This window comes from Capricornis sumatraensis, chromosome 7, assembly GCF_032405125.1.
Source record: "Capricornis sumatraensis isolate serow.1 chromosome 7, serow.2, whole genome shotgun sequence".
In the NCBI taxonomy this organism is placed as follows: domain Eukaryota; kingdom Metazoa; phylum Chordata; class Mammalia; order Artiodactyla; family Bovidae; genus Capricornis; species Capricornis sumatraensis.
This window is the reverse complement of record NC_091075.1, coordinates 34037048-34064184: the sequence shown is the minus strand read 5'-3', so window position 1 is coordinate 34064184 and position 27137 is coordinate 34037048. Positions and strand designations below refer to the sequence as shown.

Genomic DNA, 27137 nt, shown 5'->3' with positions numbered 1-27137 from the left:
AAAGTTCTTGTTGCCTCTGCTTTCAATAATTTTTGCTTTTAATTTAGTTACAAAAGTAAAATATAAGTGGCATACATGACATACAATCATATTTTGACTAAGTTTTTCTCTTGGCATTTTCCAGTATAACCAATTACCATCCATCTTTACAACCTGTGTAGATGTTCACATTACTGACCACTGACAAGCAGTAAGTTTTGAAAATGATTAATGGAATAGAGAAAGACTTCCCTGGTGGCTCAGACGGTAAAGCATCTGCCTACAATGCGGGAGACCTGGCTTCGATCCCTGGGTCAGGAAGATCCTCTGGAGTAGGCAATGCCACCCGACTCCAGTACTCTTGCCTGGAAAATCCCATGGACAGAAGAGCCTGGTAGGCTACAGTCCGTGGGATCTCAGAGTTGGACGTGACTGAGCGACTTCACCTTACCTTACCTAATGGAATAGAAAAACTCAATAAGTTGATTTTCTTGCCTCCTCATATAGTGATATATTTTTCTCCTTGAACTCAGAGAATGATACCACTCTCGGTGCTGATTAGTGTTGTCCTCTTTGGATGACCATATTTACAAGTACTAAATTTCACACTTGTTAAATTGTCTTTGCATCTCTTTTTTTTGTACTATATTTTACACTTTCATAGTTTAGAAAGCTCATTTTATTTATGTCATAATTTGTTTTTCTAAGGTGTCTTAAAAAGGGACTAACATGGCACTTCTGTTTTACTTTATTAAAACAACAATAAACTCTAGTGTCTTTATATATACTTTTTGTTCATGTCCTCGATATTTTTAGAATTTAATTTAGATTTATATATTTTATTAAACTATATCTCGAAAGTTACTACTGTATTGATTTCTATAAATTGGAACCACCATTGACTTAATAAAATGCTGAATTCTGCTCTCAAGGAAAAAGCATATTCTTTACTCAAGATTTGCTGTCCCCTCAACTTTATTTGGCAGACTAGATGGTCTGTGACGTTTTGGTTAGCCACCTAGCAATTGTTTTTAAATGGATGTTTTTATTTTTTTGTTTTAAGAAAAAAACATTAAAATGGAAAAGTCTCTCCGTTAAATACAATAATTTCATGGTATCATTCTATGATTTAAAAAAAAATCCTAGAAAAAGTCGGTCCTATTTAAAGATCAGTTAGTAAGAAATACTGCTTATCTGCTTCTTCTCACTCTGTACATCAGATTCTTACCTGTGTTAGCAAGTTGTCTTCCTAGTATCCTGCATGCCTACCCGTCTAATGCTGAGAGTCTTTTAACATAGCCTTTATAGTTAGAAGCATCAATTTGTTGAATATAATTGTACATGCTAAATTGCTTCAGTTGTGTCCAACTCTGTGTGACCCTATGGACTGTAGCTCACCAGGCTTCTCTGTCCATGGGATTTTCCAGGCAAGAATACTGGAGTGGATTGCCATGCCCTCCTCCAGGGGATCTTCCCAACCCAGGGATCAAACCTGCATCTCTTGTCTCCTGCATTGGCAGGTGTGTTCTTTACCACTAGCGCCACCTGAGAAGCCCTGAATATAATTAAGCCCATGTGATTATTTTTAATATGCAATTTTTAATTTTAACAAATTCTTTTTTAAATGTCATTAGGAATACTTTTACAAATTATTAGTTGTACATATGGTAGTTATCCTAAATCTTCTATTTCAAGTTTAAAATGTATTTAAAAAATCTTATTTTAAAAATAACTGTGAAAGTTATTCATATTTTTTGTCACATCTAAACTTAGCTGGTTGTCCTCTGTGTGTCCCTAACTGTTTCCAAACCCAATATGTGCTGGCATATCAATTCTTTGTGTCAAGGAACATTTCACAATTTTCATAAAAGTATCAATCTCAGCTTTCCATTTATTCAAAGTTCACTTTAAGTATATTTTATTTATCAATAATATTTCTATAAAAGTTTATCTTCATCCAATATATTCTAGAAAATGCAAGCTGGGATTTGCTTATTAATCTCAGAATGTCTTCTATACATTTCTGCATTACCATTCAGCATTCTTTTTATGCTTTCCCAGTTCTCTCTATAATAGTATCAGTATGCCCTTTACAGTCTACATTTGAAGGCTCAATGATAATAGGATACTGTACAGTTATTTTTGTTGGAACTAGTGTCTTATGGATATAACCATGATTTTGGAAGAACAGAATAGTAATTTACCTACACTGGAGGTGGATCCATGACTTTATTAACATTTAGCTAAGTGCACTGAAAATCATACTGAAATTCAGAGTGAACCATGTCTATAGGAATAAGCATACTCAACTTAGCTACCATAGGTTCTTTCTTCATTAGACAATGATTTCTTAGTCTATTGTAGGAGAATATATTAATATATGTATAAATTTTAAAGCTCTGTTTTATACCAGTGTCTGTAAAATAAAGCAATCATATAAGTTAAAACCAGATCTCTCCATTTCAGCAATTGTAGTGACCAGATCAGAGAATATTGACTTCAACTGTGTCCTTGTCCTTAATTCTAACAAGAATAAGTACTATCAGAATACTCTTGAAGTCTTCAAGGCGTCTTGGAAAATAGACTTTTGAAGCTTGTCAACCAGCTTGGATTATGACCGTTTTCAAATTTCTCTAGGGAGTAAAACAGGAAGCCTTCAAATTGCAGCCATTAGTGTATCTCTTGGGTATAAGGGGGACCAGGGAATTATTATCTAATAATCTTCTTTGCTGTCTGACTTTTGTGTTCTGACCTGAGTAAACTATGAAATTAGGCTAAATATGAAACAATTCTGTGAAACAGTGCTAAGTATTTAAAGTAGACTGTGAAACATATGCAAGATATTAAATCAATTTGTAAGTCTTTAATATGGACCAAGAAAGTCCGAGCACATATTCCCAAGCAACTTCTTGAATGATGACTCACACTTGTGCCACACAGTACCTATGACCTCAATGCTAATGACAGAAACAAAGCTTAATCATACCGTTTGATTCATAATAAAAATTTTTGATTCTCAAAAAAGAAAAATGACTAAAGAGAAGAAATACAGACAGTAATTTTCAGAACTTTTTTTTTCTTTTTACCTGCCTGGGAATGCAGGCTAAGTTGCTTCAGTTGTGTCCAACTCTTTGCAACCCCATGGGCTGTAGCCCACCAGGCTCCTCGGTCCATAGGCTTTTCCAGGCAGGAATACTGGAGTGGGTTGTCATTTCCTTCTCTAGGAGATCTTCCCAGCTCAGTGACTGAACCCACGTCTCTTTTGTCTCCTGCATTGGGAGGCATGTTCTTTACCACTAGTGTCACCAGGGAATCCCAGAGTTAGTTAAAACAAACCTTGAACATCATGTATTTAAGAACTTAGGAAATTCATCTTACTGATGAAACAGGAAGTTCATCTTACTGATGAACCTGAGATGGCATGTAAGAAATAAAACACAGACAAATGCAATGATGTATTTCAAGATATAATTGGTAGCCTGTGCTCAAGCCTACCTTATCACTTGGGGATGCTAAAAAATACATGATAATAAAATAAAAATAATATTTATGTTTACCACTCTCGCACATTCAATTGTTTTAAATAATAAGCCATCACTCCAAATGGAAAATTGTGTGATCAGAATATTTTGTGTAAGGCTATGATTTGTGCCACAATAAATGGAGTATAAAGAGCAATATTTTAATATGTGTACAGAAGTTTGCTTCAAATAATAAGCTATTTTCAATCAGTAGGCTTACTATGACTGTATTGTTTTTTTCCTTTTCTGCTATGCAAAGGTATACAGCTTTAGTTATTTCTGCTAGACTATTACATGGGCCATGGGCGGCAGCAGATAGTATTTATTATGTTTTTGTTTTTCATATTCTTCATAAGCATCCTGTGGAGCTAGGCTGAAAGCTCACTTAGAGCAAACATCAAGCCTATCTTGCTCAGTGGAACAACTCCAGTCCCAGCAATGTGACTAGTATATTTCAGGTGCTCAAAAAGGTTGAAACATTTTGTTAAATTGATTGAATGGGCATAGAATCAATGCCAAGTAATCATGCTCTGTCCCTAACCAGGGCTTTTTATAAAGCAGTGGATTTCAAAATGATTCACTAAACCTGCAGCATAGGCAGCAACTAGAAACTTCTTAGAAATGCAAATTCTCAGACTCCTTGACAGATCTTGAAAATCAGAGACTACATGGGTAGGTCCAGCAATTTGTGTTTAAAAAGCCCTTCAGGTAATTCTAGTGTGTGCTAGCTTGAGAATCACCAAGGTAAAGAAACTTCAAATACAGTCTACACAGTGACATCAAAGCTTTTCAGAATTATGAGAGTGTCTCAACAGTCTATTTTAGAAAGACAACCCCTATGGACAGATTGTGTATAATTTTAATTTCTCAAGAACTTTTTATTTTACTTCTTGAAAACTCATTTTGACTAGAGGAAGTATTCCCTATTCATGTGAATTTGTGTGTTTTGTGTAGGAAGGCTGACTTACTTGGAGTTACTGGTACATATCATGAGACAGAGACATGGGTGCAGATGGTTTATTAAGAAAATGGTTCCAAAAAGCACAAGTGAGGAAATGATGAGCAGGAGAGAGTAAAGAGAAAAGCCAGTCGAGAATGTGTTGCAAAAATGCCTGTTGGTGGGAATACAAGTTGGTACAGCCACTATGGAAAACAGAATGGAGGCTCCTCAGAAAACTAAAATTACCATATGATTCAGCAATCCCACTCCTGGGAATATGCCTAGCCAAAGCTGTATTTCACCCCTATATCCACCCCTGTATTCACAGCAGCACTATTCACTAGCCAAAACATAGACACAACCTAAATGCTGATTGACAGGGATAAAGAAGGTATGGTACTAGAGGTACTACTCAGCCACAAAAAAGAATGGAATAAGGCCATTTGTAGCAACATGTGTACAACTAGAGATTACCATATTAACTGAAACAAATCAGAAAAAGACAAATACCATATGGTATATTTATATATAGAATCTAAAATATGGCACAAATGAACCCGACTACAAAACAGAAACAGACTCACAGACATAGAAAACAGACCTGTGGTTGCCAGGGTTAAGCAGGGGAGGGAAAGTGATGGACTGGGAGTTTGGGCTTGGTAGATGCAAACTATTACATTTAGAGTGGAAAGCAACACAGTCCTAATATATAGCACAAGAAACTATTCACTATTCTGTGATAAATAGTAATGGGAAAGAATATTAAAAATGTATACGTGTGTATAACTGATTCACTTTGCTGTATAGCAGAGATTGATGCAACATTGTAAATCAAGTTACTTAAATTTAAAAAAAATGAAAATGGAAAAGAATGTGCTACAAAAATGGATTACAAATGTGGACACGTGGGGTTCAATCCTACAGTGAATCTCCTTGGAATCTGTGTGTAGAATACACCGCAGGATCAGCCTACTGAAGAGAGGGGTGACTGAAGACCTTATCTAGTTTCTCCCATTGCCGTTGGTTGAAGGCTGACCTGAGTGATGCCAACATATCCCCACACCTACGTTAGGATTGTATGTAGCCAAATAAGCTGGAGAAGGTCCTGAGGTAGAGAGATAAGACACACACTCTTGAGATGGGTCTTGATAGTATGCTGGAAATTGTTTTCGCCTGCAGTTATAGGCAACTCACATAGGCTGAGAGCCAATCGGCCAAAGAAAGCCTCTAATGTGGTAATTCTCACCCAGTTCACAATAATCATTTAATATCTATTACAAGACAGTTCAGGCTGGTGGCTAGGAATGTAAAACTAGATAAAACATCATTCTGCCTCAAGAAGATTTTAATTGTAGTAAAAGAGTAGACAAAAAGAGAAAATTAGATATGCTCAGTGACAGTGATAAATTTCTACATATATAAGAAGAATTTGTAGGGGAGAGGGTGTAGTGATCATGGAAGACTTCTTAGAGGTGATGATGATAATCATGGTGGAGGGAAGTGCTGAAAGACACTTAGAAAAAGCTTTGGGAATGTGTTTGTGGACGGAAACCAGGATGACTGAGATGTAAATGGAGGTGTTAAAAAAAAGAAAACAATCCAATTTAAGAAGACTGTTTGTGCAAGTTGGTTGAAAATTCATCTGTTAGATGGAAGGAAGTCTGGCATCCCACAGGTGATAAATGGAGAGATATGGAAAGCATAAGAATGTGTAGGTAACTGATGTTGCAAATCCCCTAAGGAGGAAAGAAGAATGGACCCAAAGTTCTATTGGAATGATTAGGCCCTTTTTAGAAGGAGGGATGCCTATTTTACTGTGAAGAGAGAGGAGAAATGAAGTTAAGAGGGTGTGTATTCGTTTGTAAAATAGAGAAAATAATAGTAACTACCTTCTAAGGGCTGTGAGGAGACCTAACTCATGAAAGACACTAAAATCATTGTCATTGCTTCTCATGGGTAATATAAACCCCTAAATGTTAGCGGCTGCTACTGCTGCTGCTGCTGCTTAATAGCTTCAATTGTTTCTGACTCTGTGTGGCCCTATGGACTGTAGCCTGCCAGGCTCCTCTGTCCATGGAATTCTCCAGGCAAGAGTACTGGAATGGGTTGCCATTCCCTTCTCCAGGGGATTTTTTCAACCCAGGGATTGAACCCAAGTCTCCTGCATTGCAGACAGATTCTTTACCATTGAGCCACCTGGGAGGCCCCAAAATGTCAGCTAGTATTATTCAAATAAGAGCTTGCTTGCTTTGTTTTGGATTTTAGAGATGCAGAAATGCAAGGGCTTGAAACCATGCCTATGCATTGATCTTTATTCATTATTGCTTTGAATAGGAAATAGTTGTGAAGTTGTTAGGAAATGAGCTAGGGGAATTGGTTGACGGTTGAATGTGACTGCCTGGAAATGGGGAAGGCAGAACCAACAATACAGATATACAGAAGAATTGCTAGTTGGAATCTAGTGTCCAGTAAAGGTTGGAAGTCATGTTTTTGCAGTGACACTAAGCCAAACAGTTGGGTAATTCATTTCTAGGAATGGTAGAGCAGTGTGTTCTAAGGCATGTAAACAGCATTCAGGGTAGCACTAGTTATTTAATAGAAATTGTGCAGTATAAACAGTGACAAATAAGCATATGTATAAACAGCTTAAAAAGAAAAAAACTTGAAAAAATTTCTCAAGGCGTTTAATGAAAATTTTACAATGTATAAGATGATTTTGAATATTCTTATATCTGTGATCATAGCCCACGTTTCTTTGTCAGACTCTGTAATTCTCTTCTACAAATGACATTTTGTTTGAGCAGTTAGCAGTTGGTGCCTCAGTTTCAACTGACATGTTGTTACTAAACACAGTTCTAACACCATAAGGTGATTTGTCAGTGGTAAGAAAAAAATGGTTTATATTTCACTATAGTGAAATAGCACAGAAGGAAGAGTCAGTTGCTTGGAATTCTGGAAATGCCCATGCTGTCAAGTCCAATACCACTGAAAACATTTTTTTACACTAGGATAAAAGGTATACTTTTAATGGTAAAAGCTATGAAAAAACTTAGAAACATCAGAAAGCTTGAAGGCATTGTTTTGATTCTGTAAAAAGTTCAAGGATCATACCTCCAATGAGCTTGAATATCTTGAATATGAACCACACAGTCACTTTAGGGATATGGCCATGGAAGTTTACATTTTTCATTTCTTTCTTTTTTCTTGTGGATACTTTGTGTATCAAAATGAATAAGACCTTTTTGAATATTTTTCCTCCATAAAGTCTTTTGATTCTAGAATCATCAGCATTTTATACCATTATACTATTTTAGAAAGCAGTTCAGTTCAGTTCAGTCGCTCAGTCATGTCCAACTCTTTGTGATCCCATGCACTGCAGTATGCCAGGCTTCCTTGTCCATCACCAACTCCTGGACTTGCTCAAACTCATGTCCGTCGAGTTAGTGATGCCATCCAACCATCTCATCCTCTGTTGTTCCCTTCTCCTCCTGCCTTCAATCCTTCCTAGCATCAGGGTCTTTTCCAATGAGTCAGTTCTTCACATCAGGTGGCCAAAGTATTGAAGTTTCAGCTTCAGCATCAGTCCTTTCAATGAATATTCAATACTGACTTCCTTCAGGATAGACTGGTTGGATCTCCTTGCAGTCCAAGGGACTCTCAAGAGTCTTCTCCAACACACAGTTCAACAGCATCAATTCTTAGGCACTCAGCTTTCTTTATGGGCCAACTCTCACATCCATACATGACTACTGGAAAAACCATAGCTGTGACTAGATGGACCTTTGTGGGCAAAGTAATGTTTCCACTTTTTAATATGCTGTCTAGATTGGTCATAGCTTTTCTTCCAAGGAGCAAGCATCTTTTAATTTCATGGCAGTGAGAGACTTTATTTGGGGGGGCTCCAAAATCACTGCAGATGGTGACTGAAGCCTTGAAATTAGAAATCAGAGTCCCTGTGAAATACTGAAAGAGCCCAGAGATACCAGAAATACCAAACTAGGGATGCCTTTTAAGAAGTAACAGTCAGCTTCCATAGTGGCTTTCATCAATGATGTGCTACTGAAAACCCAGAATATGACCAGGTTATTCAAGAACAATAAAAAGCTGATTAACTAACCACAGAAACTGGATTCTAACACCTTATTGCAACAATACCCAAGAATCGTTGTCCATTTCTCTTCTAGAAGGTCTTGTCACTTTGGCCTGTGATGTAAAACAATCAGACTATGTACACACACACGCACACACACACATACACACAAACACACACAGATATATCCCTGGAGTAGAAAATGGCAACCCACTCCAATTTTCTTGCTGGAAAATCCCATGGGCAGAGGAGCCTGGCGGGCTACAGTCCATGGAGTCACAAAGAGGCAGACACAACTGAGTGTATGCACAAATACACACACGCACACACACACACACATATTATCAGTTAGCAAGTATAGCAAGTTGCTCACATTCTGAAGAGAATATGGAATATGGGAAGTAAGACACTAAAAGAAAAGCAGATTTTTGTCTACCACTTTAAGAAAAATCACCATGGTGTAGAGTCGTGGATGAAATCATCTGCATTTCTCAAGTTCTACTATGAACCATTCTCTCTTTCTTAAAAGTGATTAGTAGGTTCAATAATAAGTTCAACAGAGTTCAAATCTATAAAACTCCAGTGTATGCCATACAATATTCTGAAATATTCTGTTTAACTTAACTTTGAAGAAAGCATTAGTTGCTGAAACCTGGAGAAAGAGGGCTATGAAAATATTACATCAAAAAGATATTTACTAGTTATTGACTCTGGCTTTCACCCTGGCTTTATGATTTGATTGATTTATGTCAATTTCTTCATATGTAAGGTGGACATAATTGTAATGCTCACATCATAAGGATATTGTGAGCACTGGATAATTTATAAAATCACTAAGTCCCTGGCAAATAGTAAGCACTCAAGTGTCAGCTTTTATTATTATTATTATTATTGATATGCTATAAATGGCATTCAATAAACATTACACTAACCTATTTAATCCTCACTATACACTTTTAAAAATACTGTATTTCAGATAATCTGGAAACTACAACTCAGGATAAGTAACATATCTGACTGTCAATAAAAAGACCAAGCATTTCAACTCATATCTAATTATTCAAATTTTGTATTCTTTTTCTAATACCACATAGTCTCCAGATTCTGAGATATTTGATTTTTGACATTTGAAATATGGTATTCCTATACCTCATTACCATGAAAATAGTAAAGGTCTCTGCAGTAGATTAAATATGAATTGAGTCAGTTTCTGATGATTTAATTTTCTGAAACTCAATTTTCATCTAATGACTTCCTTTTGTTACAAGTTTATCAAATGGTTTAGTCCTAGGTGCAGTAGGGACCCACAGATGTATACACATGAGTTAGGGCTATATAATGTTCTTTTATTCACAAAGAGCATGTAGTGAAAATGTGGCTTGTGCCTGGCAAAAAGTTTTATTGAAACCCTATGATCTGTCAGTGATTATTCTAAAGGTACAGACCAGTGATGAAAATGAAATTCTCTCTTTTTTGAAGGTTATGTTTTTATGCACAGAAAGAGATGGTAAATAAGTGTGTGTGTATGTGTGTGTGTATGTGTGTGTGTCTTGTGGGGGATCGTGCATAGGGGGGTCATGAAAGGCATGCCTGCTGGACTGACATTAAGACAGAAAGCTAGATGAAGGGAAGGAGGGACCAAGTGCACGTCTTGAGTGAAAGAACAATCCAGGAGGTCAAGCAAGGGCAAAGATTGACTCTACTGAGGACCAGCAAGAAAGCCAGCTGAGCTGAAGCACAGGGAGTATGGAGGATATAAAACACCAGATGCCCTCACAGCCAGTTACAGAACTACACACTGTGTAATCAAGGCTGGAGTAAAGGCACGGTGTTAGAGCGTGCAAGAGGGGGAGCAATACTGCCTGAGGTCAGGATGGCAGGAGTGGGAAAGGATTTGACGTTTGTTTCAGTCTTTGAATTCTGAGAAATGCTCTGTCAGGGGGAGAGGATAGAGAAGAGATCAAAAGGAATAGAGCAAAGGCATGAAAGTTCACAATTGTGAAGGGCCTGTATGTTGCCTTTTGATGTGATCAGTAGATTTCTCTGTAAGATTTTTTCTTTATTTGCTTTAAGATACCAAGAAAGCCTCATTTCATAAAGCCCAGCAATTAAGTGCAAATTTGTGCCCAAATCATCATTTTAAGCTTCTTATCAAAATCCGAGTAAAAACTTATATTTATTTTTTTAGCCAGTTATACGTAAGAATTAATATACTCTGCAAAGGGTCATTTAACTTTTAAAAATAAATAAAATAAAATAAATATTTTTAATGTAATTCATTTCTTGTGCTAAAAGTTAACATATTAGAATATGATAAAAAAAAAGGGATAAGGCAAAGGATGGGTGATCTTTCAGCAAACACTGCTTTTCCTAGTTGTTTTGGAATGATGTATGTTTTATCAGTATGGCTGACATCTGAAAAAAACACCAATGCAACCAGAATCAAAAACAGCAGCATGGTGGTTCCCTTCACTAGAAATAATTGTCAAATATTTATTTATCTCCTCATCAGGCGAGGTATTAAAATCTTGAATTCACTTTTAATCACTGCTTAGTAATATAGGACACAGGAAAGTGGTCAATGCCATATGAGGAACACAGATTCCCTAGTTTCTTTCTTTAGCACCCATCTTTCCACATTAACAAGCATAGCAGGTAGCATAATGTTGGCCAAATCTCAGCGGTGGCATATTTCCATCTCCCAGGGGATGTGGGAAGACCCAACTGCACAGCAGTAACAATAATTCTAGCATATCCGTTTATGAAATAACTTTGGCAGTAATGACAAGAGGATTTGGATGAAAGTATATTTGTGGTCTTCCAGCTGGAAGATCGGAGCGGAGATTCTAAAGCAAAAGGCACAGAGTGGGATGGCAGATAGTGGCTGCTTGGATAAGAACACAAGAGAGTTGGGGACCCATGCTGAGCTCCAGGGGAAATGCAAACAAGGCAGTCTTTTCAGAATATTCTCTTGCTGCCCATTATCAGTGCAAGACGTTACTAATGCCATCTGCTGGACATACTTGGGATTTAAAAATGGAAACCACACAAATGATACCCCAGTGGCTTCAGTTCTTCTGATTTTGGTATTAACCATCTGGTGATGTCCACGTGTAGAGTCTTCTCTTGTATTGTTGGAAGACGATGTTTGCTATGACCAGTGCATTCTCTTCAGTTCAGTTTAGTTCAGTCGCTCAGTCACATCCTATTCCTTGCAACCAGACCTCCCTGTCCATCACCAACTCTCGGAGTTCACTCAGATTCACGTCCATCGAGTCAGTGATGCCATCCAGCCATCTAATCCTCTGCTGTCCCCTTCTCCTCCTGCCCCCAATTCCTCCCAGCATCAGGGTCTTTTCCAGTGAGTCAACTCTTCACATGAGGTGGCCATAGTATTGGAGTTTCAGCCTCAGCATCAGTCCTTCCACTGAACACCCAGGACTGGTCTCCTTTAGGATAGATTGATTGGATCTCCTTGCAGTCCAAGGGACTCTCAAGAGTCTTCTCCAACACCACAGTTGAAAACAATCAATTCTTCGGCACTTGGCTTTCTTCACAGTCCAACTCTCACATCTATACATGACGACTGGAAAAACCATAGCCTTGATAGATGGACCTTTGTTGGCAAAGTAATGGCTCTGCTTTTGAATATGCTATCTAGGTTGGTTGGTCATAACTTTTCTTCCAAGGAGTAACCGTCTTTTAATTTCATGGCTGCAATCACCATCTGCAATGATTTTGGAGCCCAGAAAAATAAAGTCTGACACTGTTTCCACTGTTTCCCCATCTATTTCCCATGAAGTGATGAGACCAGATGCCATGATCTTCGTTTTCTGAATGTTGAACTTTAAGCCAACTTTTTCACTCTCCTCTTTCACTTTCATCAAGAGGCTTTTTAGTTCCTCTTCACTTCCTGCCATAAGGGTGGTGTCATCTGCATATCTGAGTCTATTGATATTTCTCCCAGCAGTCTTGATTCCAGCTTGTGCTTCTTCCAGCCCAGCGTTTCTCATGATGTACTCTGCATAGAAGTTAAATAAGCAGAGTGACAATATACAGCCTTGACGTACTCCTTTCCCTATTTGGAACCAGTCTGTTGTTCCATGTCCAGTTCTAACTGTTGCTTCCTGACCTGCATACAGGTTTCTCAAGAGGCATGTCAGGTGGTCTGGTATTCCCATCTCTTTCAGAATTTTCCACAGTTTATTGTGATCCACACAGTCAAAGGCTTTGGCATAGTCACTAAAGCAGAAATTAATGTTTTTCTCGAACTCTCTTACTTTTTTGATGATCCAGTGGATGTTGGCAATTTGATCTCTGGTTCCTCTGCCTTTTCTAAAACCAGCCTGAACATCTGGAAGTTCATGGTTCACGTATTGCTGAAGCCTGGCTTGGAGAATTTTGAGCATTACTTTACTAGTGTGTGAGATGAGTGCAATTGTGCGGTAGTTTGAGCATTCTTTGGCATTGCCTTTCTTTGGGATTGGAATGAAAACTGAGCTTTTGCAGTCCTGTGGCCACTGCTGAGTTTTCCAAATTTGCTGGCATATTCAATGCAGCACTTTCACAGCATCATCTTTCAGGATTTGAAATAGCTCAACCAGTATTCCATCACCTCCAATAGCTTTGTTTTTAGTGATGCTTTCTAAGGCCCACTTGATTTCACATTCCAGAATATCTGGCTCTAGGTGAGTGATCACACCTTCGTGATTATCTTGGTCATGAAGATCTTTTTTGTACAGTTCTTCTGTGTATTCTTGCCACCTCTTCTTAATGTCTTCTGCTTCTGTTAGGTCCAGACCATTTCTGTCCTTTATCGAGCCCATCTTTGTATGAAATGTTCCCTTGGCATCTCTAATTTTCTTGAAGCAATCTCTAGTCTTTCCCATTCTGTTGTTTTCCTCATTTCTTTGCATTGATCATTGAGGAGGGCTTTCTTATCTCTCCTTGCTATTCTTTGGAACTCTGCATTCAAATGGGAATATCTTTCCTTTTCTCCTTTGCTTTTCATGTCCCTTCTTTTCACAGCTATTTGTAAGGCCTCCTCAGACAACCATTTTGCGTTTTTGCATTTCTTTTCCTTGGGGATGGTCTTGATCCCTTTCTCCTGTACAATGTCAAAACTCTATTAGCCTTTGCCCTGCTTCATTCTGTACTCCAAGGCCAAATTTGCCCGTTACTCCAGATGTTTCTTGACTTCCTACTTTTCCATTCCAGGCCTGTATAATGAAAAGGACATCTTTTTTGGATGTTAGTTCTAAAAGGTCTTGTAGGTCTTCATAGAACCATTCTGCTTCAGCTTCTTGAGAGTTATTGGTCAGGGCATAGGCTTGGTTACTGTAATAGTAAATGGTTTGCCTTGGAAATGAACAAAAATCATTCTGTCATTTTTGAGACTGCATCCAAGAACTGCATTTTGAACTCTCCTGTTCACTATGATGGCTACTCCATTTCCTCTAAGGGATTCTTGCCCACAGTAGTTGATATAATGGTCATCTGAGTTAAATTCACCCATTCAAGTCCATTTTAGTTTGCTGATTCCTAAATTGTTGATGTTCACACTTGCCATCTCCTGTTTGACCACTTCCAATTTGCGTTAATTGATGGACCTAACATTCCAGGTTCCTATGCAATATTGCTGTTTACACCATTGGACTTTACTTCCATCACCAGTCACATCCACAACTGGGTGGTGTTTTGCTTTGGCTCCATCTCTTCATTCTTTCTAGATTTATTTCTCCACTCTTCTCCAGTAGCATATAGGGCACCTAACAACCCGGGGAGTTCATCTTTCTACATGAACTCCACAGTTGAACTCTATGCATGGACATCACTACATGGTCAATACTGAAATCAAATTGATTCTATTCTTTGTAGCCAAAGATGGAAAAGCTCTATACAGTCAGCAAAAACAAGACTAGAAGCTGACTGTGGCTAAGATAATGAACTCCTTATTGCCAAATTCAGACTTAAATTGAAGAAAGTAGGGAAAACCACTAGACCATTTAGGTATGACCTAAATCAAATCCTTTATGATTATCCAGTGGAAGTGACAAATGGATTAAAGGGATTAGAAGTGATAGAGTGCCTGAACAACTATGGATGGAGGTTCATGTCATTGTACAGGAAATGGTTATCAAGATATTCCCTAAGAAAAAAATGCAAAAAAGGAAAAATGGTTGACTGAGGAGGCCTTACAAACAGCTATGAAATGAAGAGAAGTGAAAGGAAAAGAAGAAAAGGAAAGATATACCCATTTGAATGCAGAGTTCCAAAGAACGGCAAGGAGAGATAAGAAAGCCTTCCTCAGTGATCAATGCAAAGAAATAGTGGAAAAGAACAGAATGGGAAAGACTAGAGATCTCTTCAAGAAAATTAGAGATACCAAGGGAATATTTCATGCAAAGATGGGCTTGATAAAGGACAGAAATGGTATGGACCTAATATAAGCAGAAGATTAAGAAGAGGTGGCAAGAATACACAGAAGAACTATACAAAATAGATCTTCACGACCAAGATAATCACGATGGTGTGATCACTCACCTAGAGCCAGAAATTCTGGAATGAGAAGTCAACTGCACCTTAGGATGCATCACTATGAACAAAGCTAACAGAGGCGATGGAATTCCAGTTGACTATTTCAAATCCTAAAAGATAATGCTGTGAAAGTGCTACACTCACTATGCCAGCAAACTTGGAATACTCAGCAGTGGCCACAGGACTAGAGAATGTCAGTTTTCATTCCAATCCCAAAGAAAGGCAATGCAAAAAATGCTCAAACTACCGCACAGTTACACTCTTCTCGTATGCTGGCAAAGGGATGCTCAAAATTCTCCTGCCATTCTTCAACAGTATGTGAACCGCTGGATTTAGAAAAGGCAGAGGAACCTGAGATCAAATTGCCAACATCCACTGGATCATTAAAAAAGCAAGAGAGTTCCAGAAAAACATCTACTTCTGCTTTATTTACCACGCCAAAAAACCTTTGACTGTGTGGGTGACAACAAACTGTGGAAAATTCTTAAAGAGATGGGATTACCAGGCCACCTGACCTGCCTCCTGAGAAATCTGTATGCAGGTCAAGAAGCAACAGTTAGAGCTAGACATGGAACAACAGACTGGTTCCATGAGAAAAGAGTACTTCCAGGCTATATATTGTCACCCTGCTTATTTAACTTATATTCAGAGTACATCATGAGAAATGCTTGACTAGATGAAGCACAAGCTGGAATAAAGGAGAAATATCAATAACCTCAGATATGCTAAGAAAACTTAAGTTTAGAAAAACTAATAAAAAATTAGAAAAGCCATAGAAAAAAACTTAGAATAACCTTAGAAAAACTAAGGAAACCTTAGAAAAACTAACCTTAGAAAACTTAACCTCAGAAAACTAAGATCATGGCAATTGATCTCTGGTTCCTCTGCCTTTTTTAAATCTAGTGGTTCACATACTGTTGAAGACTGATCTGGAGAATTTTGAGCATTCCTTTGCTAGCGTATGAGATACGTGTCATAAGGATGACACCACCCTTATGGCAGAAAGAGGAGAACTAAAGAGTTGCCTGATGAAAGTGAAAGAGGAGAGTGAAAAAGTTGCTTAAAGCTCAACATTCAGAAAACTAAGGTCATGGCATCTGGTCCCATGACTTCATGGCAAATAGATGGGGAAACAGTGGAAACAGTGACAGGCTTTATTTGGGGGGGCTTCAAAATCACTGCAGATTGTGACTGCAGCCAGGAAATTAAAAGCCGCTTGCTCCTTGGAAAAAAAGTTATGACCAACCTAAACAGCTTAATAAAAACCAGAAACATTATTTAGCAATAAAGGTCCATGTAGAGAAAGCTATGTTTTTTTCCAGTAGCCATGTATGGAAGTGAGAGTTGGACTATAAAGAAAGCTGAGCGCCGATGAATTGATGCTTTGAACTGTGGTGTTGGAGAAGACTCTTGAGAGTTCCTTGGAAAGCAAAGAGATCCAACTAGTCCATCCTAAAGGAAATCAGTCCTGAATATTCATTGGAAGGGCTGATGCTAAAGCTGAAACTCCAGTACTTTGGCCACCTGATACAGAGAACTGACTCATATAAGCAAGGTAAAAAGACAGCCTTCTGAATGGGAGAAAATAATAGCAAATGAAGCAACTGACAAACAACTAATCTCAAAAATATGCAAGCAACTTATGCAGCTCAAGTCCAGAAAAATAAACGACCCAATCAAAAAATGGGCCAAAGAACTAAATAGACATTTCTCCAAAAAAGACATACAGATGGCTAACAAACACATGAAAAGATGCTCAACATCACTCATTATCAGAGAAATGCAAATCAAGACCACAATGAGGTACTACTTCACACCAGTCAGAATGGCTGTGATCCAAAAGTCTGCAAGCAATAAATGCTGGAGAGGGTGTGGAGAAAAGGGAACCCTCCTACACTGTTGGTGGGAATGCAAACTAGTACAGCCACTATGGAGAACAGTGTGGAGATTCCTTAAAAAATTGCAAATAGAACTGCCTTATGACCCAGCAATCCCACTGCTGGGCATACACACCAAGGAAACCAGAATTGAAAGAGACACATGTACCCCACTGTTCATCGCAGCACTGTTTATAATAGCCAGGACATGGAAACAACCTAGATGTCCATCAGCAAATGAATGGATAAGAAAGTGGTGGTACATATACACAATGGAGTATTACTCAGCCATTAAAAAGAATACATTTGAATCAGTTCTGATGAGATGGATGAAACTGGATCCGATTATACAGGGTGAAAAGAAAAACACCAATACAGTATACTAACACATATATATGGAATTTAGAAAGATGGCAATGATGACCCTGTATGCAAGACAGCAAAAGAGACACAGAGGTGTAGAGCAGATTTTTGGACTCTGTGGGAGAGGGAGAGGGTGGGATGATTTGGGTGAATGGCATTGAAACATGTATGCTATCATGTAAGAAACAAATCGCCAGTCTATGTTCAATGCAAGGTACAGGATGGTTGGGGCTGATGTACAGGGATGATCCAGAGAGATGATATGGGGTGGGAGGTGGGAGGGCGGTTCATGTTTGGGAACTCATGTACACCCGTGGTGGATTCATGTCAATTTATGGCAAAACCAATACAGTATTGTAAAGTAAAATAAAGTAAAAATAAAAATTAAAAAAAAAAAAAAGAAAAGCCCCTGATGCTGGGAAAGATTGAAGGTGGGAGAAGGGGCTGACTGAAGATGAGGTGGTTGGATGGCATCACTGACTCAATGGACAAGAGTTTGAGTAAAGTCCGGGAGTTGGTGATGGACAAGGAGACCTGGTGTGTTGAAGTCCTCAGGGTCACAAAGAGTTGGACACAACTGAGGGACTGAACTGAACTTACTTCTTCTAGTGAGAAGAAGACCAAATAAGCTAAAAACAAAAACAAAGTAAAGCCATGTGCATGTTTAATGTCCTTGAAGTCAGAGGCTTTGTATTATGACTCTGTATTTCAGAAAATTACAGTATTTAATTGTATTGTGTTTTATAGCAGAACTCTATTGTATTAATAGTACAATTGACCCATATATGACATTCAGACAATTGGATATTGAGTTTGTACTGTAAATCCATGAATTCCTTGCTAATAATCTATTATGTACTATAAATTTTATACTTGATACATATCTTCTATATTTTATTGCAAAAGAAATAGTGTTGATTTGGTTTTATCTTATTTTAACTAGAAATGGATAAAAATTTAAAAGATTTAATAAAAAATGAAAAAAGAACAAGTATTATTCTTTTGTTAGAACTATTACATATGCATTTGGGTTTTACATAAAATATGTTGATTCAACTTTTTGTATAAGTTTTTGTTTTGTGAAAAAAATTTTCCTTTATTAGTTGGAAAACTCTCTCTAGGATTATTATAAGGCCATGCTTTTGAAATTGTGAATTTTCTTGTGGTGCTGCAGTACAATTTTAGAACTCTTAAATATGTGTGACTAAGTTAGCATAGGTTCCAGTCTATATCTCCCCAAAAGTACTAATCCCATGAGATTTGCAGTGGGGAAAAATGGTTTCCATGATCAAAATCTTTTGGAATATGCTAAGTTCCAAGTACCTCGGAGATCCATAAAGCACATTTATTAAAGTATAAGGTGTTGGTATTCACTGAGAGTTTTTAGTATGAGCTATTACTGCATTTAACCTTTGTCATGACTCTTAGTGGTAGTTTAGTTGTGGGTCCTGTCATTAACCCTCATGACAAAGAAGGAAACTGAGGCCACAGAATTGGTCATATGTTCAAAGTCACACTGTAAGATAATGGAGAAAAATCTCTGACTTCAGAGCTCATGCTCTTCAGTCTGAAGCCATATGCTCAAAATAATAATGTATGAAACAGTATTGCACATTAATATGACTTTTATGTTAGTTATATTTCAGTATTGATATTAACCTGTTAAAAGCTTTGAGGATTAATGCAGTAATACATCTCTTTAACTTGGCTTAACTCAACATTTCTCAATCGGGTTTGGCTACAGAAAGCTAACAAATTTTAGGGAAAATAGTGTCCCACAGAATACAGTTCGAGAAATGCAGATATAAGCTATAGTATCGTAGTAGATGAGGAGACAGGATGGGAGTAACTTTTCAGTATTTCTTTGGCCACTTGCTCCAAATAACTATGAGTGCCTTTCCCAAGGTAGACTATCACTCAAGGATTCCACTTGACAATTTGGAATGGGCAGTGCTGCTGCTGTTAAGTCGCTTCAGTCATGTCCAACTCTGTGCAACCCCATAGACAGCAGCCCACCACGTTCCCCCATCCCTGGGATTCACCAGGCAAGAATACTGGAGTGGGTTGCCATTTCCTTCTCCAATGCGTGAAAGTGAAAAGTGAAAGTGAATGGGCAGTGGTAGCAAGCAAACACCTGATATGTTTGCTGCTGCAGATGCACAGAGCACGGGAACCCTTCACACAAATTTGGATTATATAGTATATCCTGCAAAGGGAGTGAGCTTAATTTAGTTAAGCTACAAGGCTGAGTGAAAAACAGCATGCTGCTGTTATTGTTGAGTCAATTAAATTGTCCTCTGTGCTCATAGGAACTGTTCCACATTTATTACCAGTGAGATATACGCTCCGGCAGTTTCTTTGCTTTGGATTGTCTTATATTTAGCACATCTAAAGATTTGAGAATGGATGATGGAAGACATGGTGATAAATTGTCAGGCTTTTCCAAAGATTCAGAAGTTCTAAAGTTCCTGCCAGTGACAGATGGCCTGTCCTTACTCATCGCTTGTCTTCCTGACAGGACTTGATTTTTTTCCCCCTTTTTTGTTCAATTTTCTTAAAGTAAGCTAAGCTGCTTGGGAAGTAGGATAGTCTCATTTGTTATAACTGTGTTACTCTACGTTGATGTGGAAGCAGCTCTATATGAATATGAACCTGGCTCCCTCTATGTTATTAATGTATACATGTGTAGTGTTACACGAGAAGCATGGGACAAGAAGGGAGAGAAACAGATAACCCAGGAAAACCCCTACTTCCCTTATTCCTGTTATATTGTAACCAAACCTACTAGTTAAACCACTGGTTAATCTTTTCTTACTGCCATTGTCTTTCATAGCCCAAGCATCACGTGATCTTTTGGGGAGTGCTTATTATTATATGGTAATACAGTATACATTATTTGTAGGACCTTTATTATTTCATAACAATCAACAAAAATTGAAATTTGGGAGTAAATAGTATAGTTAGGTTGTACTAACTTGCTAGATGTTTATACAAGTCCACAGAATGAAACCAAACAACTATAAAAGTGATGGAATTAAGTGTAAAATAGGTTCCCACTAGAAAAATAAAAAAGGAATAAATATTTCAATCAAATTGCTTAATCCTTTCCATTGGTTTAAAATATGTTTACTGCTGAAATAGGAAATGTTCTACTTAAGTAAGGAAGATAAGAAAAAGAAACAATTTCTCTGATCCGAGTTCTGGTATGTTGTTGTTTAGCTGCTCAGTCGTGTCTGACTCTTTTGCAACCTCGTGATCCTGTAGCTGTCCAGGTTCCTCTGTCTATGGGATTTTCCAGGCAAGAATATAATGCAGTCAGTTGCCATTTCCTACTCCAGGGGATCTTCCTGACCCAGGAATCAAACCTATGTCTCCTGCAAGTCTCCTGCATTACAGACAGACTCTTTACCACTAAGCCACTGGGAAAGCCCCTAGTATAAGTGTAAATAAATATGAAGACTTAGAATATTCTAGAATGTCTTACATATCTTCTTAATCCTTTGTCCAGATGTATTACTAATTCAGTATTTCAAGCTGGTAATGCAGTTAGTTCGATACATTACTTAGTCTAAAATATATCAAATGGAAAGTGATTAATATGAATAAAAAGTTAAATTATCAGATAGATGTATTGATTTAGTATTTATAATAGTTGTTTGATATTTGTTATCTACAAAATTAACTGAGAATTTATGTGTAAATTTGTCTTTCCTAAGAGTGTTCACCTTAGCTCCATTTGATTGGGAAAAACATAAACAATATTATTATCACTCCTTTTTACCTTTTCTTTTAACTCTAGTGTAAAATTTATTTCTCTGGAGATATATATATATATTAATATATACATATATTACACACTGGTATAGATATAATAGTAGGTCATGTATACATATCAACATAATATATAAATATACACTTAATATAAATAGATAGCTTTTATAACACTTTTTTTGTACAACACTTTTTATTGCTAATAAGTTACTGGTGATAGTTTATTTAAGATGATTAAAGTAAAATAATGATTAAATTAGAAACAATGGATGCCATTACTGGTATAAAATGACTTCTTAAGCTAAAATTGAAAACTGCCATTGGTCATGCTTTCTACATTGTTTCACCTAAAGTTGAACATGTATGTATTTCAAAAGCAATAATAATAGTATAGCTTAAAAATAGATCACATGTCCTCACTTCTATGATAAGATATTTATTATCAAGTCACCTTAGTAAGGTCATAGGAATCTATGTGATGATATATTTGGAAATAGTATAAAATGTATACCAAAATTTAAAAAATATTCTCCGAATAATTACATAATTGAGAAAGTATTGACTCACATAAATGTAATTCCAATTGTGCTTCTCATGATTCAGTGGATATTTCAGTAGGCATTTCTCAGTAGGACAAAGACTAACCCCCGAAAGTAATGTATGCACCATGTATGCGCTAGTCACTCAGTTGTGTGAGACTCCCTGCGACCCCATGGACTGTAGCCCACCAGGCTTCTCTGTCCATGGGATTATCCAGGCAAGAATACTGGAGTGGATTGCCATTTTCCTCTCCAAAAATAATTCATCAGTTCATTTTGGTTCAGTTCAGTCACTCAGTTGTGTCTGACTCTTTGCAACCCCATGAATTGCAGCACGCCAGGCCTCCCTGTCCATCACCAACTCCCACAGTTGACTCAAACTCATGTCCATCGAGTCGGTGATGCCACCCAGCCATCTCATCCTCTGTCATCCCCTTCTCCTCCTGCCCGCAATCTTTCCCAGCATCAGGGTCTTTTCCAATGAGCATGAGGTGGCCAAATTCTTGGAGTTTCAGCTTCAGCATCAGCCCTTCCGATGAACACTCAAGACTGATCTCCAAGTAATTCACACTTTATAGCAATTCCTTGCTGGTTATTAGAAAGCATCTTCACTTAAAACCTGACCTTTTGGTGTTACTGCTGAAAATAGCACGGCAATCTCTTACAAAACAATCTACCCTAACTTTTATCTCTATGTTCCATGGCATGAATCATAAGAACATGTCTTAGGATGTTCATGATAAAGTTGGATAGAATGGAAATGCACTGCAATAGGGTTACTTTTTTGGCCTAAGCCAAGGATAATTTAGAATCAATTTATTTAAAGCTATTCAGTCAAGTTTGCTACCTATACATAGTTTACTTTTTCTTTTACATAAGTTTTCTTTCTGCTCATATTATTAGCAAAACTACTGAAATTAACCAACTATAACTTGTGCTAATATAATTTCCATCACTTTTATAGTCTTTTCATTCAGGTAATTTTACAATTGGATCTCCTCAATATGCATACTCAAAACTTCTTAGAACATGGACATTTTACTTTGTCAAGACAATGACGAAACATATACACAGGGAAGTAATGGATAAGAATATTAAGTTAGAGCCAGATAATGGAAGGATATATTAGGTATTAGATATTTAGATATCTAAGATATCTAATATCCTTAGATATTTATTAGGTAGATGATACAAGGTCACCAAAGCTTTATTTGGATTAGGAAATTCAATGCAAATTGTACTCAGTTAAATCACAAAAATGGTATTGTTTGTATTCTTTTTTTCATTTGAAGCCTTTGTTTTTCTAGGCTTTTAATTAACTTTATTTTCAAACTTAGCGAGTCTACACTGCGCTTACAAGATGAGCACAAATGCTTCTACCATGTTTTTCTGTAACAGTTTTCCACTTTCATTGACTTTTCAGTTGAAAAGGACCTTTCCGACATGTGATATATTTTTGTCATTTGTCAAATATATCTTTTTAGTTTGGTTTGTTTTTCACAATTAATGCTGACTGAGAGCTGGTTTGTTTTCTGTTCCAGGTTGTGGAGACTAATTTGGTTGCTTTTGACTGTCACTGGATCATTATAAATGAGGTAAATCTAACTAAACCTTACTGTCAATTCTGAGTCCTGTTTTCATATGTATAGTCACAGCTATAGCTTTAAACTTCTAACAGGAAACAGAACACAGAGTAAACGTTCAGCTCACTGAAAGGATGCCATTAAATAGCATAAGGAGTTTTTGCAAATTATAAAGGGCTTTGTATGAATAAAATAAATACAGAACATCTTCCCCACTGAGTATCTTTTAGCCTTTTCCGTTGGCACACACTGCGTACATCAGAGATCATTTTTATAAAAAGTACAGTTCTCCTTTGTAAGCAAAGTGAATCCCTCCCAGTGGAGGGCCTGTGTTCCATTTATATTTTACTGTTGTTTCTAGAACTTTTATATCCCACCCCCTTACAAGTGGATTAAATAGTTCCTCACATGAATATGAATAAATAAGAGCAGATTGTTTTGCTTTTCAAAAAGAAACACAACTGTTTTAAAATCCACCGACTTGTCAAATTTCTTGTGAAAGATTTTTTTTTTTTTGCAAAAACAATGCATAACATTAAAAATACAGTATTATAACATGAGAGCATGTGAAATAAGTTGTTCCATTAGCACCTGCCTGTCAGAGTTGGAAAGGAAAATGAGTAGATCAGTCAAATAATGAGATAATGATCTAGTATTTAGTATATCTATTATTACTTATGGAAAAAATAATGTGTTGTTTATCAAATGATACTAATGTTGAATTATAGAATAATACATTTTATCTCAGGAGCAAAACAGCATTTTTGGCAAGAATTCTAGTCTTGAATTCAGCAAGATAGGCTCAATCCTGACTTTGAAATTGGTTCCTAGCTGTGTTACTATGGATATATAATAAAATATCCTATGCCTCAGGGGTTATTTGTTAGTTTGTGCTGTATGTATAACAACATTTACTTTACCAGTTCTTAATGAAAATTAAGTGAAATATTATTGAATGCTCTGAACATGGTGCCTAACAAATGACACTCAGTAAATGGTATTGCATTAATGATCAGAATACATTAAAAGTTCACAGATCACTTACTCACATATTATTTTGTTGAATAATAAATAGTGTTATAAAGTATTGAGGAAATGGGGTCTTGCCTTTCCTTATACAGAGAAATAAAAATGATTCTTAGTTTCAAGTTGTTTCTCCTAAACACCCTTCATTGCTGAATTTTAGCTCTCTTGATGGTTCTTGTTTGTTCAGTTTAAAGGTACTGGAAACATTTTACAAACCTGTTTTTTGCCTGCCAGACTTTGATTCTACATGATTTGTCAGTGTATTTCTTATGTCACATTAAGATGTGTTCTTCAGAGATCCCCACAGATAATGTGTGTATGTCAGATCTGCTTTTCAGTGAAGTTTTTAAGTCAATCTAGAATGACTAAACATCAGGATGGATTAAGGGAAAGGGAGACAACAAACAAACCACATACCTAGAAATACCTTTTCTAGGTATTTTTATCTCTTTTTTCCCCAAAGAATCTAAGGTTCAAATAAATCGAATGATTTGTCAAATATTATGGAACTATTAAGTAGTAATAATGAGATTTAAAACTTAATCTTTTCCAGTCTAAAGTTTTGGTTGTTGTTGCCTGTTTTTGTTTTTTTTTTTTTAATTTTCCTTATAGATTACATTTTTGAAATTTGTGCTCTTAAATTTCAATCTTATAGGAGCCAATAACTTTTCTGTTACTTTTTGTCTTTAGCTTAATATTTTCTGGATTACTGTTTTTTGAAATAGAGAATCCTCCTAATTTCTAGTTTTTGTTTCACACCCAGCTTCTGATGAGGACTAGGCCACACACCTATTTTGATATGAAACAAACTGGAGCTGTTTTACTTGTTTGTGTCAATATCGATGACCAGGGGGAAAAAGTGATTTCTTGCCTCTTTAGAGACATGGATTAATCAAACAAATTAACACTTACAATTGATAAATGGAAATGCCCATTCTTTTCTAATCTTTGGTAAGACTGCAGAAAGGACTCCTGAATTAACATTTTCCCGATATTCAACTTAACTTCTAATGTTATCCTTGTATCTTGAAAATGTGAATCCAGGTAGAGAGAGCTTCCCATGGCACCAATGACCATCTGTCTACTGCTTGCTTGTCAGTTTGTGCTATGGAAGAAATTGCTTTTTCATATTATAAAGAGGAAGTTGAGTAGTATGTATTTCATTTATGGAAAGAGCAATAGCTTATATTTTACTGTATCTTTCATAAAGATTGTAACTCATTCTGTTAAACTTCTCATTAAGTTTTATTTCATCAAATATTAGGGCAAATGATGTCTTTCAACAATTGTTTCATAATTTGAGTCCCTATTTTACAAAAAAACAATCCACACAAAAAACAATATATATTAGAAGCTTAGAACACAGTATAGAAAACCTTGGTGTTTTTTCATTCACATGTTAGTTTCCCACTGTAAATTGTTATAACTAGAGCTTCACTTTTACTATTACTGAAACCCTTATCTCTTTTTTACTCACAGTCTTCCTTACTGGTCCTTGACCAGAGATGTAATTTTAGGCAGAGCAGGTCAATACCACTTAAGTCTTTGAAAAATCTCATGGTCACAGCCCGCACTGTTTACATTGGTTATCATATTTTTTCCCTAAACTAGGCTTAAAGAAATCAGAGATCAAGCATATTTTCTGTACTTTCATCCCTAAGAAATACCATCCATATATGTATCTGTGCTCAACCCACTTAATTCTACATGATTCCATCCAGCCACCTCATTCTCTCTGAAATATGCCTCAGGAAACTTGAGTCTCACTACCTTTATTTGTTTTATAGGTCTGTTTATAATAAATGAATCAAATTTTATCTTAATTTTCATAAAATGACAAACATGAATTCCTCAAGTTTCCTAGGAAAATAATAAACTCTAAAAGGAGCAACAACAACAACGAAGTCCAGCAACTTGCAAATGCCCATTTTGTTTGAACATGGACATTGTGAATCTGATTAGTTTGGTTTGTGTAGCTACTATTTTGTTGCTAATTTTAAAATGGGTTGCAAACATTTACTTAATCTTATTGCACCAACAGTTTCTCAAAGAGAAACTATAAATCAAAGTTGGCATTGTGCATCATGATACAAATTGATGCTAAAGCTTGAAAACAGTGTATTTCTTTCATTTGCATCAAATGTGCTGTAATAATGAGAGGCTATGCTAGTTCATATGGTGTAATCAATCATATGCTGCTGCTGCTGCTGCTGCTGCTAAGTCGCTTCAGTCGTGTCCGACTCTGTGCGACCCCATAGACGGCAGCCCACCAGGCTCCTCCGTCCCTGGGATTCTCCAGGCAAGAACACTGGAGTGGGTTGCCATTTCCTTCTCCAATGCATGAAAGTGAAAAGTGAAAGTGCAGTCACTCAGTCGTGTCCGACTCTTAGCGACCCCATGGACTGCAGCCCACCAGGCTCCTCCATCCATGGGATTTTCCAGGCAAGAGTACTAGAGTGGGGTGCCATTGCCTTCTCCCAATCATATGCTAGTAGTTGGAAATGGTATTTATCTTTTCCCTGCAATCAGGTGATCCAGCAGAGAACAGCCTTTCCTTATAAGTATTTTCATCCCTTCAGAGTCACGAAGCAGATGGCCTAGCACTTTATTTAAGTGTTACAAGTTAGAAATTCAGATGAGAAGATATACATACATAAATGCATATTAGAAGTATAGAACAGTGTAGAAAACCTCAGTTCTTTTCTCATCCACATGTTAGTTTCCTACTGTAAATTGTTATAAATGTAACTTCTCTTTGTTACTGAAACCCTTAGCTCTTTTTTACCCGCAGCCCTCCTTACTAGTCCTCGAGCAGAGATGTAATTTTAGGCAGAGCAGGTCAATACCACTTAGTGTTTCAATACCACTTAATGTATACACACACACACACACACACTGTTTAGAGCAGCAA

General features: G+C 37.0%; 1 protein-coding gene across 2 annotated transcripts in view; it reads left to right on the top strand.

Moving 5' to 3' along the window:
- GRID2 (glutamate ionotropic receptor delta type subunit 2) overlaps positions 1–27137 on the top strand; it is a 1614208-nt gene that overhangs the window by 979500 nt on the left and 607571 nt on the right. For both annotated transcript variants that reach the window (XM_068975313.1, XM_068975312.1), the window contains one exon: positions 23159–23212. In XM_068975313.1, coding sequence (XP_068831414.1) covers positions 23159–23212 — 54 coding nt within the window. The remainder of the gene's footprint in view (positions 1–23158; positions 23213–27137) is intronic.